This window comes from Eleginops maclovinus, chromosome 7 (assembly GCF_036324505.1).
Source record: "Eleginops maclovinus isolate JMC-PN-2008 ecotype Puerto Natales chromosome 7, JC_Emac_rtc_rv5, whole genome shotgun sequence".
NCBI lineage: Eukaryota > Metazoa > Chordata > Actinopteri > Perciformes > Eleginopidae > Eleginops > Eleginops maclovinus.
Window position 1 is genome coordinate 19897304 of NC_086355.1, and position 19191 is coordinate 19916494.

Consider the following 19191-nt stretch of genomic DNA (forward strand, 5'->3'; position numbering starts at 1 on the left):
TATTTAATGGTGTATTACTTATTATCCATCTTTTTTTATTTTTCTTGTACCTGATATTTATAACAATACATGTGATAAGGTTCATTATCTTTTTTATAACTTCAATAGAATAAGTAGTCTTTTTTTGTAATAAAACACTATCTATAAATGTGTCCTCTTGCTTTAAATGAAAATCCACAAGGATTATTATAGGAGTATTTAAATATTTGTTATCAACAAAACTACTCTAAAGAAAACGTATGACTCAGAGAGTATTGGAGCAATGAAATCACAGAGTTGTGTTACCAGCTTTGCTAAAATAAGGTTCTCTGCTGCACCCTTTAGTGCCATCTGCAGGTCACTCTGAAACTGTGCAGATCCCATTCTTTGGTATGTTTTTGATACTGTATATCTACTGTTACATCTTGATTTATAAGGCTAAGAATTATGCAGATGGTTCTCTTGGCTATATGACAATGATTCTTGGAAATTTTTTCACGAACAATACAGTAACACAATCCTCTAAAAACTGCATTTATCCCAAATATAAAATTGAAATAGAATTCCTTTATTGTCAAACTAAAAACAAAAACTTTGCTATCCTTCATTCACAAATTGTGTTTGAAAACTGATTTTAAAAAATCAAATTCTGCATATTTCTTTTATATAATTATATATTTCAGATGCTAAGTTTTAGTGGGTACTTTCTGATAATCAACCCCTTCTATGTTGCATATATAAATATAAAGACTTATTGGGGGATGGCAGATGGTTGTATTTGCCATACTGTATGATGATTGGATAATTGGCCTAGTCACAAAGAACTACAGAGAAAATAAAAAAATGAAATGAAAAAAAGACTACTTTTGTGGCAACAAAAGAATTATAACAGTAAAAGAATTACAATTGCTGAGCTGCAGGCAATGGGTACTTGTAAAGAAATCATAATTATAATAAGTTATAAACAATAAGAGAGAAAGGTTGAATTGGGATGTAAACTACTGTTTATATGTTTATTCATGATGTAAAACCTATAAGTAGTCTACAAAATACACTATACAAAGTTATTACGTAAACAAGGCTGTAAAAGTCACTGCTGATAAAGCAACACAAAACTAAATGGCTCTATGATACATGGCTGCTTTCTCCGCATTCATCTTTAGGGTGGAATTCTTTTTCTTTTTTTTTGCCCATTCCCACCCATGGGCGCAGGTGTGTCTACCTGCCTTTTGGGAGTTTCGTACCCGGAAGTTTTAGGACAGCCGGGACTCATTTCACCAGTGTTCAGTAGCTTATCGTCCCTGATTTCTTGTCCTTAAGAAAGCAATGCTTAAGTGACCCGAAAACAAAAAAACAAAACCAAAAAATAGTATCTGTTCAGGCAGTGAGCGTTTACTCCTTTTGGAAACCCTCTCACGCGGGGGTCGAACCCGCCATGGCATCGACCGGAGAGATGTTCCCGAGCGGGGCAGCGGGGCTCGCGGACAGCCTGTCGATCCACGGTAGCACGGAGAAGCTGAGCCCCTCCGCCGTCAACCGTATCCTGATGGAGTTCCTCATGTATTTCGGCCGGGCTCTGCTGTTGTTCTACCCCGTGTACCTGACGGGGTACCTGGGCCTCAGTATCAGCTGGGTGGTGCTGTGCATGGTGATGGTCACCTGGTGGAAGAAGAACCGCCAGTGGAAAGACGCCCGGATCGGAGGCGCCATTCACTTTCTGGATAATGAGACTAACGTGGTGAACAAGGAGCTGGGAAGTGCCTTAAAAATGGCTTCATGGGTAGGTATTGTGCTTATTATGGGATAGAGTTGACCGATTTACTGATTGTTAAAGAGTAGCTTTTATAGGGCAGGGTAAGGGAGACACATATCGCATTTCTTTCAGTCACTGACAGACTGTTTATTCTATACCCACTTCTTTTTAAATATTGAACTTGCTATGTCTGTTAATTATCCATACCATTTAAAAGAAGATCTCATATTCATGTTGTCCACAATATTTATTTGAAAGTCAGATGTGACATTAACTTACACATTTTTCTGAATGAACATAGATACTATTTTGTCAACCAACTATGTCTTACATGTAAGTGCTTATTACCCATACCATTAAAAAAAACATTACATTTGACACATTGTTTACATAATTTATTTGAAATGAGGAACAGACTATGACAAACAGGATGGTTGCAACATATTTAAAATAGATACATGGATAGATACTTTGTTCATTTAAGTCACCTTAAAAAAAAAAGGCCAACATGAAAATATCAGTTTTAACATGCACTGTATTTAGAATAATTTTCCGTCAGACAGCACTTTCAGATGGGAAAAGGAAATGATTCTTTGAATAAAACTGTCATTTTACCTCCCAAAAAGAACATGCATAGATAACAGTGCACGATTCTTATCCGTAAATCAGTCAAAGAATGATATCCTTAAAATAGCGTACACTGGTTTTAAATGTTGTACTTATTTATAATACGTTTCTACATCTCCAAGCTTCAGTGCTGGTTCTCCTGTCTATTTCTACAAACTGCGGGCATGCCAGCCACAATTCACTGTTGGTCATACACTGAAGTACACCACACCCCCCCACATGACAAAAAAATCCCTTTAAACTCACCACTACTCTGCTGTGACGTCGAGTTAAATGAGCACCAACTTTCAACTGTTGTTTGAATGACCAGCATAAACCATCTAAGTCATTTTCATTTGGAAAAAAATGATCTAAAAACTGTATGATGCTTTATATCTTTGACGTGTTCCCTGTTTTTAGAAATGACAGACTATCACAACCAGGACGGTTGCAACATATCTAAAATAGATACATAGATAGATACTTTGTTCATCCCAAATTGTGAAATTGTTTTGTCACAGCAGCACTGTTGTCAAGGAATACACAAGTTCAAATATTAATAGATTCAATAACATACAATACAAATAGAAATGAACATCAGCAGCAAGTATATAGTAATTTACAATTTAAACAACATAAATGACTAGAATATCTAAATAATACACAATATAAAGAAAATATTGAATAAGTTAAACACTTTACTGTACAATTAACAATCTCATTAAGCTAGCGACATATATAGAAATATACAACAGGCACATTTTGGCATTGGATTATATACATTACAATTGTTCACTTTTAACTCCACTAATTAACTATCACTTTTTGTCTGTATAGCTTGCGTAAAATATGTATTGTTTTACTTTAATATTATACTTGTATTTATTTATACCACAATTATATTGGATGATTTATGTACAAATCTTCAGCAGCCAGACAGCAAAGAGATTAAACTGAGTACCTTTCCATGAATTGAAGGAAGGTTGAACCCCTGAGGTCAAACCCTTGTTTTTGGAGTTAAACAAGGCAAAACGTACTGAAACATGTCCCTTACTGTAGGGCTCTCTGTTTCCATGACTACACTGTGCTGTATTTGCATGGCATGAGCCTCCCATTCTCAGATTTGGGTTGAGCTAGCCAAATGTGTTTTTATTTAGGAGGTTTTGTTTCTGCGCATTTGGTTACACCACGCCACACCCACTCAAACGGTGACTCATGGGAACTAAGAAGGGAGAGACATTGGTAGGTTTCCTCTCATGTCACAGGAATGTCATATGTACAACAGATCAGATAACTATTTGTAGTTAATGTCTCGCAGATCAATCGTACGCAGGTTTATTACAATACAATACAGGATTCCATTTTAAGGATATTAATGGGGATTTCCAAATTCACCAGTGTAAAACCCTTTTTTTTATTGGTCTGAAAAAAGAGAAATTCTCGCTTCTTGGGCACTGATGGTAATTATTTGGAAATTTGCCCTGTATTAGAACATGATTCCAAACCTCTGTTACAGTCCACAGTTTTGATGCTGCAGAGAAACTTTGGTAAGCTCTAAATAATACATTCTCCAAAGCTACTGCTGTTTTTTTTTCACTAAGGAATGCTGTCAAATTCCAGGAATGCGTGTAAATGTGCAGAATGTCTCTGAGTTTGATCCACCACTCTAATAGAAGCCTCATGATTTGATTTTATTCGCCTGATTTTATGTTGACTTATTTCACCATCTTATTTGCATGATGGATGATTAATAATAACTGAATTATGTCTTTGTCACCGCTATCATGCATGCCATTATGTTGTTGGGTTGGACAAATACTTACAAACCTCTTCAAACTTCAAAAGTGTTTTGTTCTTTTCTCCTCATAGGTCCACTTTCCTGATTTTGAGAAAGTTGAATGGCTTAACAAGGTAAGGTATCAACATAGTCTTACCTTTTTATATGTCCTGTTGTTGCTTTAAATGTCCACTGTAATTTAAAGGCATTGCTCAACAACAGTATTTACACCCCAACCGTGCCGTTCTGGTACTATGGTAGGTCCCATGGCCTGCATTACAATTCATTTGATGCAAACTCAAATGCATCAGTAACACTAGAAATGCAATAGGGGTATTAAAGGGATGGTTTGGGAAGTTTTAGATAGAGTTGTATGAGGTAATCAGTCAATAGTAAATGGATTTCCTACTTTAGATGGCAGTCGATACACCCCCCACTTTGAAAAGACAGGAATAATGACACAAGTACACACAATGTTCTGCTGCGGACAGGGGCAGCAAAACAGATTTAAGTCACCTTAAAAAAAAAAGGCCAACATATCAGTTTTAACATGCACTGTATTTAGAATAATTTTCCGTCAGACAGCACTTTCAGATGGGAAAAGGAAATGATTCTTCGAATAAAACTGTCATTTTACCTCCCAAAAAGAACATGCATAGATAACAGTGCACGATTCTTATCCGTAAATCAGTCAAAGAATGATATCCTTAAAATAGCGTACACTGGTTTTAAATGTTGTACTTATTTATAATACGTTTCTACATCTCCAAGCTTCAGTGCTTGGAGATGTCCTGTCTATTTCTACAAACTGCGGGCATGCCAGCCACCATTCACTGTTGGTCATACACTGAAGTACACCACACCCCCCCTTATGACAAAAAATCCCTTTAAACTCACCACTACTCTGCTGTGACGTCGAGTTAAATGAGCACCAATTTTCAACTGTTGTTTGAATGTTTGGAACAGCATAAACCATCGAAGTCATTTTCATTTGGAAAAAAAATGATACTTTGCATCTGTAAGGTGTTCCCTGTTTTTATAAATGACTGAATGTACTGTTTGATTAAGGTGTGGATCCAAGGTGTTTTCAAATACTCGTTTCTTGTTTGTATATTTAGGTGCTGGAGCAGGCCTGGCCCTTCTTTGGGATGTACATGGAGAAGCTCCTTAAGGAAAACATCCAGCCAGCCATCAGACTCTCCAGCTCTGCGCTCAAAATGTTCACCTTCACCAAGGTCCACTTTGGACACTTAGTAAGTTTGCAGAGCCATTTTATTTCCTCCTGACAAGCACAACTTTAATTTGGTTTGGGTATTAATACTTCCGTCACACATGTATCTGATAAACTGAGGGGTGAATCGGCCATAAGAATTGTGGGGTTTTTGTAGCTGCTAGACATGTGCTGAACAGACAAAAAGCACCCATAACAGGCACTGCCAAGCATGTAGCGTCTCAGTGATGTTTGCGTGTATCTAAATTGGAAAATATACAGAGATATGGCACGAAATTGGTTCATTTAATGCAATGCTAAAAAAAACAGCTCAAAGAAGAAATATCTGTGCTTATAGTTACATGCAGTTACTGGAAAGTAGTGTGTCCAGCGGGTTAGTGGTAAGTGAAACACATTTATTTTATTTTTAAAGATTTATTTTGGGCCAGATTAACCTTTATTGGAAAGTGACAGTATTGAAAGGGAAGGAGAGGGGATGACATACGTAAATGGTCCCATGTCCAATCTGGGTCCTCCACAAGCGGACTAAGCTTAATGGCAACCCCTGAAGTGCATATATAAGGGATGTCTGCTCACACTCATTCTATTTGGAAGGCAATGACAGTTGTGTCATTAAAGACATAAATACATAATGGCTACCCTTCATTTCATTTCGAAAAACTTGTGAAAAAAATAGCTCCGGCTCAGGTTGACTCCTCACCCCTCACAACAGACGCATTGGCTTAAACAGCACACTTGCAACCAGATGCAAAATAATTGAGCAAATTGCAGCAAAAATGATTGCCCTATTAGAGCCATATCTTTTGTGTACTTGACCTTGAAGCAACCAGATAGCTTGTGCAAATTATGCAGAATTCATGTTACATTGTCAACCACAACCCGTTCTTTGTTGACCGGGGTGGGGCCACATTCAAGATGGCTTCCTTTTTAATGTGTTTCTTTAATTCCAGCCTCTCAGGATCACTGGAATGAAAGCATACACAGACGAAGTGGATCAGAGGGAGGTGATTCTGGACCTGAATATATGGTAGGTCGACATTCCTCACGTTAGAGCTGCTATGTACTTGCCATTTGGTGTTAATGGGTTTTGGAACACTTTAAACTCAGAACAAGAGCATAGTTGGTGTGCATGTTGTTTTCCCTTTCAGCCATTTATACTTCTCGCTATCACTGCTCACTTTGCAGTTATGACAGTGACGTGGACATCGACGCTGAGGTGCAGCCGCCAATCACAGCAGGCGTCAAAGGACTTAAAGTGGGCATCTCCTTTGTTTTTCTGTCTTTGCATTGATTTAATCCTCTATCATAACATGTGTTTACAAGTATTGTAAAATGACTTCAATATTCCAGCTCCAGGGGATGATAAGGGTCATTCTGGAGCCTCTTGTTGGGCAAGCACCACTGGTGGGAGGAGTCACCTTCTTCTTCATTCGCCGCCCTGTGAGTGACATTTTCTCGACCATACTGTCCTCAATCAAGCCGCTTGATTGGTCAAGTTAAAAACTCTGAATTACTTTTTTCAGACCCTTCAAATCAACTGGACTGGCATGACCAACCTTTTGGACAGCCCTGGCTTCAGGTTAGACTGAAAGGTCACTCCACTGTTAGTGTTTAATTGTCTGGTCAAAAGCCCTCTCAATTCATCTGTCCTCTTTCAGCTCCTTATCTGAGGGGACCATAATGGATATCATTGCTTCGCTCATGGTGCTGCCCAACCGCATGTGTATACCCCTCATAGATCAAGTCAAAGTCGACCAGATGAGGTTCCCACTACCCCGAGTATGTAAGATATAATTTCCATTTCACAGATTATAGTAATTTCATCTCAAACTGCTACTTGCATTTTCAAATACTCCGCCATTGCAGGTTTCAGGACAAAAGTCCCCTTGGCGGGACAATCGTTTTTTTTATCGTCATCTTAATTTCAACCACTAAAAAGATTGGAATATTGCACTGAGGGATTTTAGTTAGTAAAAAGACAGTATGTACAATATGTAGTATACAGTAGGAACCATACTTTAAATTGTTACTATCAGTCTTTTTTTATTGATTGAGTGATTATAGATTTTTGTTCAGTTCAATATACAATTTGTTTAATTAAATAATGTTGGAAATAGTTTCCTTATTAGTTTTCTACCTATTTATTTTTCCATTGTTTTGCACTTTGTTAGGATTTTGTCTTTATCTTTCATGTTCAACAAGTTTGTTGTTTTGAATCTCTTTTTGTCTGCTCTTCAGGGCGTGGTGAGGGTCCACTTGCTGGAGGCTAGAGACCTGATGGCTAAGGACACATACATGATGGGTTTAGTCAAGGGCAAGTCCGACCCCTATGCAACTCTCAGAGTGGGCAACAGACAAGTCAAAAGCAAGACGGTCAAAGAGAATTTGCACCCAAAATGGAATGAAGTGTACGAGGTAAAATAACAGTGATTATGTGAAAACCTCTTTATTTTAGTCTAATTTTATTTTATAAAGTTGGCTTACGATTTTTAAAAAGCACCTGTATGAGCTCAAAAAGGCATAAACATGTTTAAATGTGTTTCCTTGTATGCAAGAAAGCAAAGTGCTGAAGAGATACCAAAAAACTTTTAGCAAGCACTTCGTATAATGTAAGATGTGGATGTAGTCACAATGACAACACCTATTGGTTGTTCAAACATTTATCGCATTTAGCCCTCACCATCTGTTTTTGTTGGGAACCATAAGTAACCATACTTGTACAAGAGAGTTAAACTGGGTAAGAGTGAGGCCTTGTGTGGGATATATTAGCAAAATCAACGCTTAGTTACCAACTAGCTAGCTTGGTTAGCAAGGTGAATCTGTAACTAACATAAACTGTAATATTACCCGGGATGCTAAATTTGGCTAGCTAAAAATTGGCTTTTTTGTAATGTAATTATGAGAAAAAAGGATAAGGCAACTGCTTAGAGTGTAGTTTAGTAGCTACTTTGAGCTAAGCTAGCAATCCATGTGTGGTGATCAGAACCAACAATATTTACATTTCACTTGATTAATCTAAAATAGAGAGCTGACTTAATATTAGTTCAATAGTTTGAACAATTATTTGAAAGGCATACATTTCAAAACATCAAATTAATTGAGGTGAAGCCTAGCAGACATGTTGAAGCTGTTACTTAATCCACCTATCCCGCAGAACAGCCACGCCCTAAATGAGGCAAGCTTTGGTTTGTTTAAAAAAAAAACAACTGTAACCTCCTAAAGTTAAAATGATTATGGAATGAGCTAAATACATTTTGTAGCAGGCTTTAAACATGTCAATTTCTGGCTATTAAGAAGAATTGCAGTTTTTGGGACTACTGGTTGGCTTCACTTGTCAACTTTGGAGGTTGCAGACAGTTTATTCACATGTTTTTGATTGTTTTTTTTTTGGGACTACTTACTGACAATTCAGGTGTATCAACTTATATCTTTTGAAGAGAAGTAATTTGTTAAGGCCAAGGCTCTCTAAATCTGGTAGAAATCTAATGAAGTATGCTGGGCTGGGACGCAACATTGACTTTCCTATCAAAAATAAAGTTTGTAACATCCACTTTTTTTTTTATTATCTGTGTGCAGTTTGTCGTCCATGAAGCCCCAGGCCAGGAGTTGGAGTTGGAGCTATATGATGAGGACACAGATAAAGATGACTTACTGGGAACGTAAGAAACGATCAAATACCAGCGCAAAAAAGTAGGGCAGATGCTGTCTTAGTCACATGAATTGTTTTCACTTCTCTATATAAAAGTAATCTGAGAGGGAGTTTCTCAAGTATGGAAGGGTTTCTCAAGTGTTACCTATTACCATGGTATATTACTGTCCTATAAAGGCGTTTAACCACACTATATACTGTATGGTTACTTGATTGAAAATATACAGTGACTTGTATGGAGGAATATGAATAGCTTACATATTACGTATAAGTGCTAAAAATATATTCTCAATGTTAGTGCTATAAAGTTTTCACTTGCCATCGTTTTTCATTATCTATCGTAGGTATAACCTTGATTTCGGAGAAGTGAAAAAGAAGATAGAAATGGATCAGGTGAGCTTTAATTAATAATGTGGATACATGAAATAAAGTGATTTTTGCCTAATGAATACATTTGTTTCCTTCTGTAATAGAAAAAAAAAATATTACTCCCAAAATGATTGCCGAGCTAACTAAATTCTAAAGCAATTCTAATCATTTTCAGCAGTTTTCTGTTTAAATGCAGTCATGGTATGAATTTCATGGTGATAAATGAATCTTCCTCACCGTTGCAGTGGTTTCCTCTGGAAGGCGTCCAGTATGGAGAAGTTCATCTTAAGCTCCAGTGGTTTTCCCTTAAGTCTGACCCCCAACTGCTGAGGGAGGTAACCACATTTTTGCTTCAATTTCTTCTATCCAGATTTTCATCAACATGTTTATGCAATATCATCTTATATTACTTCTCTACCTTCTGGCCACATATTAGCATTCATCTTAAAGGGGATATTTTGGATGTTTAGTGTGAGATTTGCTCTAGTTATTCAAATGAAATATCAGTTGAAAAGTGTTCTGTATTTGGGATATTTTCCCTGCTTTACCTCACATTCAGAATGCCCATTCCGACCGGAAACCGCTTCTTTCTCCAGAGCCACCAGACTGTCTTGACACAACATTTTCAACAGATGACGGTAACAACCCATGCAATCCACACATAAAGAACCAAGATAAATAAGTTCAGAAATTAGGTTGTGTGTAGTAAAAATGGAATGACACAGGGAAAAAGTATTGAACACATGAAGAAAGGGAGGTGCAAAAAGGCATGGAAAGTCAAGAAACCAGCTGAAATCTGTCATTAAGAAGTCAGCAATCAGCTAGTTCAGCCCCAACTAATGACCTTTAAAAAGGTTTCTCATTACACAAGAAACATCTCTCTCTCTCTCTCTCTCTCTCTCTCTCTCTTCTCTCTCTTCTCTTCTCTCTCTCTCTCTCTCTCTTTCTCTTTCTCTTTCTCTTTCTCTCTCTCTCTCTCTGAAAATCTGCTGCCATCAACCAGGATGATGAAGATGAAACGAGGGTGAACATTTCAGCAAGACAATGATCCCAAAGACACAGCCAAGGAAACTCTTAATTGGTTTCAGAACAACACAATAAAGCTGCTAGAATGGCCCAGCCAATAACTTGAATCCAATAGAAAATCCTTTGGAAAGGACTAAAGATCAGAGTTCATAGAAGAGGCCCACGGAACTTTCAAGATTTGAAGACTGTTTGTGTGGAAGAATGGGCCAAAATCAAACCTGAGCAATGCATGCAACTAGTTTCTCCATACAGGAGGCGTCTTGAAGATGTCATTACCAACAAAGGCTTTTGTACGAAGTATTAAATACATTTCAGTAAGCGTGTTCAATACTTTTCCCCCGTGTCATTCCATTTTATAACACAACTTATGTGAACTTATTTGTTTTGGTTTCTTTGCATGTGTGGATTGCATTGGTCGTTATCAACATCTGGTGAACATTTTGTGTCAATAGCAGCTTTAGAATTATATTTAGAAAAATGGTGACGTGTTCAATACTTATTTTACCCGCTGTATTACAATAAGCACCTCATATAACCCCATTAAAAAAAATCCTAACTCTAAGTTTGCCCCTGTGTGCTTTAACTTGTTGACCATTTATTACACTCCACCATCACTCTCTTTCAGTCCGAAGATGGCCTTGCTTGTGCTATGCTTGCAGTGTATCTGGACAGTGCCACAAACCTACCAGTAAGTGTTTTCCAAGGGTCACTATTGTTGTTGTTGTTAAGAGCAAATAAAGTTAAAACATATACAAATGTGCTGATGTATTCTTGTGTTTGTCTCCAGAAAGACCACAGTGAGATTACGGAGCATCCGAAACACAAGAAGCCTGCAAAGGAAGCTCGGGTAAGCTGCCTCCTAAGTATTTACTTTAAAAAGAAGGGATCTTAGGGACCCAAGAATGAAAGGCCCATAATTGTCCATTTTCATTCTTTCTCCTTTAGTTTGTTGTAATTTCTTTTGTTTAATAAAGTCCACTTAGGTACAAGTAGGTCATTCAGCCATTTGGTCCAAATTCCCAGTGTTAAACACAATGCAAATGAATGCATAACATCATATTTTTCAAGTAATACACGGAAGTACAACTTGAATCTTGCCTGTCTATCCTGTTACCGCCTTGAGACATGATTGTACTTTTGTATATACTTTTGATGTCAGACAAAAGCCTCGGTCAGATCAGATGTTTTTCTGGGAGTGCCGCAGGAGAACTTGTCCCTGTGTGTAGCTGGTGTTTCCTGTTAGTCTGGTGCATTTCTTCCATTTTATATGTGGGTGTGTTTGTTACCAGCTGGTGTCATGTTGTTAGGTTTGTCCCTTTACCCTGAGGCTTGTTCAGGAAGATTTTCTCAGCAAAAAGTCCCAAAGCAGAGAAGTGTTAAAAACTAGCAAATTTATAAATACATGTATAAATATAGTCATTTGCCCTTGATTGAATTCAAATGTAGGCTAATATTTGTTGTGTATTATAAGATACTGAAATAATAAAGATATACGATCTTCAATATATGCAATTGAGGTCACAGATTATTTCCTGGTTTTTCTGAGAAATATATTTGACTTACTCAGTCTTGTGACTAGTGATTAAACCCTATCCAGCTGGTATAAAAGGCATTTATGATCACATTGTAAGAATTATTCAAGGTCACTTTTTGACCCCGATCTGTTAGTGATAAATGTATCGAAACACATTCACCTATATTGAACTGTGGATTTGATCTAAAGCCTCTGGATGCCCTCTGGTGTGAACATACATGGAAGAGACATGGGAGACACAACACTATTCACACGTTAAGATTTCATTAGGTGTTAAAGAAATATTCCCTTTTTACTTAATTAAAAATAGGAGTGCTTGAGTAAAAGTACTACTACTACTACTACTACTACTACTACTACTACTACTACTACTACTACTACTACTACTACTACTACTACTACTACTACTACTACTACTACTACTACTACTACTACTACTACTACTACTACTACTACTACTACTACTACAACAACATTTGATTTATAATGCCCTTTTCATCAAAGATCTCAAAGTGCTACAGGTTAAAAACAAAAAAAAGGAAAAAAAAAAGGGAACGGAAATAAAAGCAAGATGATCAGTTTTTATAAAGAATAAAAAGGGATTTAAAAAAGATCTAAGGGGGACCAAAAGATTTGCTAAAAAGAAATGTCTTAAGACCTTTTTTAAACCAGTCAGCAGATTGTGGTGCCCTCAAGGTGTCAGGGAGGGCATTCCAAAGACGTGGGGCAGCAGCACAGAAGGTCCTATCTCCCATGGTCTTGAGTCTGGTTCTGGGTATGTGGAGGAAGTTTGAGTGAGTGAAGCAGGGGGAGTGTGTTATATTTTGTGGGTTGAGAAGTTCTTTGAGGTAGTGGGGAGCATGTCCATGGATACATTGGTGTGTGAGGAGGGAAACCTTGGACTTGAATCCTGGTGGAGACGGGAAGCCAGTGGAGTGAGTGGAGAATGGGGGTAATGTGCTCATGTTTCCGCACTCTCATCAGGATCCTAGCTGCAGAGTTTTGGATGTATTGAAGCCTCTGCATGCTCTTGCTAGGAATCCCAATGAGAAATGCGTTACAGTAATCCAGTCTGGGGGAGATAAAAGCATGAACCAGCTTTTCGGCATCTGAGAGGGAGAGAATGGGGCAGAGTTTGAAAATGTTACGGAGGTGGTAGAAGGAGGTCTTGCAGAGGTAATTGATATGGGCTTCAAAGTTGAGTTGGGTACCATTTTTACAACAAGTTTTGTGACTGTTGAGAGGGGGATGTTGGAGCCAGAAAAGGTGATGCTGGTTATGGATGATGAGTTGGTCTGGTGAGGGGTGCCAACCAGGATGACTTCAGTTTTGGAGCTGTTGAGTTGGAGGAAGTTGGGCTCCATCCATACCTTTATCTCCTCCAGACAGGTGGTGAGTTTTGACGGGGATGACTGTGATAATGAGGGTGGGGTTGCAGCTGTGGCATTTACATAGAGCTGTGTGTCATCAGTATAGTAGTGGAATGACATTCTGTGACGGCTGATGACTTGGCCAAAGGGGATGAGGTAGAGGATGAAGAGGATGGGGCCAAGGACTGACCCCTGGGGGAAACCGCAAGTGACTGTGTGTGGATTTGATTTGGAGTGACCCAGGGAGATGTATTCTGTCTGGTTTGTGAGGTATGATTTGAACCCAGTGAGGGCAGTGTCATTGAGTCCAGTGGGGAGGTGGAGCCGGTTTAATAGAATGCCATGGTTGACAGTATCAATTGCAGCAGTAAGGTCCAGGAGGATGAGGAGGGAGGGAGAGCCAGCATTGGATGATATGAGTAGGTCGTTAGTGACTCTCACGAGGGCTGTTTCACACAAAAAAGTACATACAAATCGTCAAAATATACTCAAAGTACTAAATGTAGCCCACTTTTGAATAAGGTATGTTACATGCACATAATAAGATTATTAATTAGAGCTAGAGCTAATTTCAAGATTTGCAGCTGTTTATATATATAGATATATATATATAGTACAATTATTTATTATGTATTATTATAATAATGCATGATATATAATTAGTTGATTTAACATCCTTTATTTAAGTATACGTTACTAAAGCTTTTAAAATCAATGTAGTGGAGTTAGAAGTATTTTCCTCTGAGATAAGAAGAATGAAAAGGAAATAATCAAGTCAATAACAAATACCCTTAATGTAATGAATTACATACAACAACAACAACAACAACAACAACATTTTATTATCCAAAGACCCTTCACATAAGAGTGGTTTGTTCTTTTTTGGAAGATACCAATACCCAGTAAATGTATGTGTAGCGAAAAAGTGTATAAAAAATGTCAACTTTTTCCAAGGCCAATATTGAATATGGTCTCCTTAATGTGTCTTCAGTGACCTCAGCATTCTTCTTCCCCAGTGGAATGTTGTCAACATGCTCATGCTAGCTGTGGCTGTAACGTTCACATTCTTCTATAGTTATAATGTTTCTCAAAACACCTGTTTTAGAACTGCTGGAGAAGACCTATCCAACCTGGAAGGCAGCAGGACTGCTTTTAGACAAACTAGCTTTTTAGCTTATTAGCTTGTAAGCTTGTTAGCATGACAGATAGGAAACAAACATGTAGTTGCAAATGTACTGTTGATAATAATGCACATTTGTACAATTCTTATAAATATTCATCATTGTTCTTGGGCTTTACTGTCATTCCCATAGTGTATGAAAAACATTTTGCTGAAAAAATCATGCTCACTGATGTACTTTGTTTTCAGCTTACAAAGAGAGCTGTCACCCTGAACTCATATGTGGAATTTGCCATTGATAAGGATGTTAAGAAAAGCAAGGTATGGCTCTCGTTTTGTCACATTGATACACTATAATCTCCCAAAATCATTCTGTCAATACAATATCTGTTAATACATGTTTATAATTGATTTAATATATTTTGCCACTGTACTGTAAGACAGTAAAAACTAATATCTGTCATTTCAATTTGAGACGTCTGATCATTTTGCAAATATCCAGCTTTTTGAAACCATTAACCTGTAGTTATTACTCTTCAATGTTTCCTCTTGTCTCAGGTGGCTTACGCATCCAAAGACCCAAAGTGGGAAGAGGGCTTCACCTTCTTTGTGCATAATATCAAAACACAGCAGCTCACGATTCAGGTTGGTCATTTTATTGATGCACACTTCACACTTAAGGTTTCTCCTACATTGCCTATGGTGTGTCGATAAAAGCAAAATTCAACTAAGACACGAACAATAGCGGCAGTTACAAACACTTCCCACATCACTCCTCACAAATCGGATGTCATCTTCCCCACGTTAAAACAATGAAAGGAATTATAATATTTTCATCCGTACTTCTTGTTTGTCAACATTGAAGGTTCAACTGGCATTCTTTTTGCAAGGCCATCTTGTTGCGCATTCTTTTTCTACAATGAAAAATTGGCTTTACCTACTTAATGAACTGACTTCTATACTAATCGTTTAAATGTATTGAATAGAAACAAACATTAATTCACATTACTTGTGGTGATTTTCCTCACAATTTGTTCAAACCGATACCGTGACTTTCTTGTTATTTCACCCAAATTATTCCAAAATAAAAAACCCAGCTGTTTAATAGACCTCCATCAATCAGTTGTCCTCAGGTGATATAAATGTTTTTAATTCACTATTTTATTGGTTTTTTATGTTTTCTCTTGGTCCAGGTGAAAGAGCATGAGAAGAAGACTCAGCTCGGTAATTTCAACTTGCCCCTTAGTCGCCTCCTGAACACCTCCGACATGTCTTTAGATCAGCGCTTTGTTCTGGAGCGATCCGGAGCCAACAGCCAGATCAAACTGAAAGCCACTCTCAGGGTGAGTACAAAATGTTAGCAAGCACTAGGGTTGGGCACTATAAAGATATAGTATTGATATTGTGATATAAGACATGATATCACTTTGTTTTTCGATATCGCTATAGTTAGTGTTGTTGTTTACTGTTTTGTTAAAGGCTACATTACATAAACTGTTGTATATTATTTTTTACATTGTGTCACTGACTTAGACCATGTTGTCTCCCGTCAATAGATTCTCAGTGTTGAAAAGCCTCCACCAACGATTATCCTAAACCCTCCTCAACAAGAGAAAAAACAAATACCACAGACAAACCAAGGAGGTAAGGTTTCTGCATCCACTCCCAACGTCACTACATCCTCCTCTCCATCGCTTTCCCCCAACACCAACCCAACTTCCCAACCCTCAACTGCATCCTGGGACACCCAGAGTGGCTCAAATGAAATCTGGCGACCACCGCCCTCCGCTGCGAACATGCGTCGCTATGACTCCCAGAGCCTGCTGTCGGAGAACTCCATCGCTTCTTCGCGTTTCGACCTTTCAGATGGGGCCTCATATCCAGAGTGAGCTTTGTTCTATGTCCACATATCTGTTTTTCATAACTCCAGTCCAGTTACCTTCAACCTTTTTTTGGACGTAATGAAATTAACTCTATTGATCCAAGAGATAGTTGACATATTCACATGTTTTCTATCCATATAGGGCCCTCAGGAAACATCAGGGTTCATTTGGGGAGATCCACCTGTCTGTACGCTACGCCAGCCTGAGGAACAAACTCATTGTCATAGTTAACTCCTGCAGGTAACCCCACTAGTGTAACAGTGTTTTTCATTTTCCCTACTTAAAAATGTACATTTTTAGATTACCTAAAAACTTAAAAAAAACAAAACAATATTGACGAATAATTTGTTAACCATTGGACATATACTTCATCCATACTTTAGGGAACTTTGGGACTTAAGCCTTTGCAGACCATTTACATGCACAAAATCCTCTATAACACACCACTGGAAAGGGAAAGCTACAAAAACATAACAAGGCCTCTTTTAATGACTGAATCCAACATAACAAAAAAAAGAAATGGCTGGATTTAATATCCATACGGTTTTCCTTTCAAATTCATATGGCTAACTCTAGCTATGGTAACCCGTTGTGTGTACCTGTTGCCTGCAGGAACTTATTCCGCACCAGTGAGAATGGCACGGACTCTTATGTCCGCTTGTATTTCCTCCCTGAGCAAACCTGGATACACCGCAAGAGGACGCCGGTCAAGAAGAGGACAGTCAATCCTAGCTTCAATCACAAGTAAGCTTCTTGGATTAATCACACATCTGAATGAGAGAAAAATAAGTGATTCTTTAATGTTGTATTGCCAAGGTTAAGCAGATGCTTTATGTTTTACTCTGATTGGTTGTCTGGAACTTTTTTCGCTAATTCTCTTTCATCACAGGTTTGAATTTGATGTTTCACTTCAAGAAGCAAAAACCAGGAAGTTGGATGTGTCCGTGAAAAATGGGAAAATGTTCCACTCACGGGAGATGAAGGACATTGGCATGGTTGGTAATAGTACCAAAATTCTTTATACTGTTATACGATGACATTGGTGATTCAATCGTACAGTCTCTTAATGTCCAACCTTAGTTTAATTCAATGTTGTGAACAGTTTTTACCAATATACAGTTTATTGCAAAACCAATGGTTTCACAGCTATTGTTGTCATACTTTTGCAGTTAACGCCTCAGTCTTGATTAGGGATGCACAAGATGGAAATGTGACGGTGTTAATCATAATAATTTTACTTGTGATAGATAAAAAGACAGCATAGTCTTCTCAGTTCTGCATCTCTAATGCTTTCAGTATACTGCTGAAGTACACATCAAACTGCTTGTTGAATTAAAAAAATAAAGAATAATTGTTAACATTCTTTTAAATAAACATTGATCTCATTACAAAAATCATAAACTCACATCAATAAAAAAAATGTGATTACATTTCCAATATGTTTTTTGTCATCAAGTTATTGTAATCATTATGCAAAAAATTAGAAGTATATATTGTGCAGCCTGCAGTGTGTTTAATACAGTATGTGGACTAACTTCCAAGTTGTGCTCCCGTTCACAGGTGATGATCGATCTTTCACAGATGGATATAGCCAATGGCGTCACAGACTGGTATGGGTTGCAGTTTTTTCACTATTCTATGATTTCTGTGAAACATTAGTTGTAGCATTCTGAATTTAGGTACCAATACTGCCCACCGTCATTGTCTGCATATCCAGGTTGATAGTAGTCATCCAGTATAATTATATTAATATTTTATTTCCCTCTCTTTTTTAAGGTATGAGCTCACGTTGCCTGGCCTGAAGAAACTCAGTTAGCGGGTAGAGCTGTAAAACTGCTCTTTGCAGATTAAAGAGCAGCTCCACAGCCACTGGGGTGGGCAAATGCAGGCCTGATAAATATTGGGAGAAGTGCATAGTCCTTTGTCTTCCTTATCATTGTGGACCAGAGTTGGGTTTTCCAAATACACCACTAATCCAATGAGATACTGAGCATGTTTTGTTACTGTATTTAAAGGCTCTGCACTAATGCACCTGCACCTACTTAGGGAATTACTTGGAATAAAGAGTTACAGAAACCCCTATGACATGACCAAATATTTTTGAGCAGACATATAGCTAAAAAGACTACCCAGATAATGTAACAGTAGCTTAAGCAGCGTAATGTTTTTTCTTGGTGTATAATTTCACGATCAAATTAATTGTATTTTATTTGGGTTGACAAGCAGAAACCAAATTATCTTTAATAATGAAAAAGAAGAAATGTCCAAGGCACTCTTCTAGAATATCAGTTAAAGCGGCTTTTATCAGATTGCGGTTTTGTGATAAAATATTCAGAAAAGTAAAAGATAATTGTTCATAATATAGAGCTTTTAACGACAGCACAAATTGTTTTTCTGTTTCTTTATTATTATCATTATTATTTTCCATACCTTGGACCTTTCTACTTTTTTGAACTTTTGTTTTCCCTACCAAAAAGCACCTTCATTCCACATGTTTTATTTTTTGATGTGCCTTAATAATAATGCTTTTGCAAAGCATGACTTCTCCTTGTTATGTAAAAATAATTACCCCATCAGAGCATGATTGTATTTATACTTTACAAGAAACATGATTATTATGTCATTTGGATTTGTTCTTTGAGGTTTGGTTTTTGACAAGATCTGAGGCAAAGTTATCCCTTTTGTATTTTTCTGTACATATTTGTATTGATAGTTTTTATGTAATATTTTGTATTTGGGGAAATAAAGCAAGTATGTGTGTTGCAGCAATCAAAGGAATTCATTGCATACTGAGAAGGGTTACAGACAAATAATTTATTTATTATCAATACTAAATGTACTTGAGTTCTGGAAAAAGTGCCAATAGTAAATAAATATGTACAATTCCAAATATA

General features: G+C 37.5%; 1 protein-coding gene across 1 annotated transcript; it reads left to right on the forward strand.

Moving 5' to 3' along the window:
* The first annotated feature begins 1221 nt into the window (after positions 1–1221).
* Positions 1222–19191, forward strand: esyt3 (extended synaptotagmin-like protein 3). The gene is made up of 23 exons (XM_063887432.1): positions 1222–1759; positions 4208–4249; positions 5234–5368; positions 6297–6373; positions 6532–6601; positions 6697–6786; positions 6870–6925; positions 7005–7125; positions 7585–7761; positions 8923–9005; positions 9340–9388; positions 9610–9699; positions 11016–11078; positions 11178–11237; positions 14664–14735; positions 14973–15059; positions 15608–15757; positions 15971–16299; positions 16439–16537; positions 16910–17041; positions 17187–17292; positions 17858–17907; positions 18074–19191. The coding sequence occupies exons 1-23, from the start codon at positions 1415–1417 to the stop codon at positions 18111–18113; spliced, it is 2523 nt and encodes an 840-aa protein (XP_063743502.1). The 5' UTR covers positions 1222–1414; the 3' UTR covers positions 18114–19191.

Bases quoted from the DNA above. Each gene is read 5' to 3' on its own strand.
- esyt3 (XM_063887432.1), top strand. From the start codon at position 1,415: ATGGCATCGACCGGAGAGATGTTCCCGAGCGGGGCAGCGGGGCTCGCG. The intron at 11,079-11,177 runs GTAAGTGTTTTC...GTTTGTCTCCAG, and splicing joins ACAGTGCCACAAACCTACCA to AAAGACCACAGTGAGATTAC. The intron at 16,538-16,909 runs GTAACCCCACTA...TGTTGCCTGCAG, and splicing joins GTCATAGTTAACTCCTGCAG to GAACTTATTCCGCACCAGTG.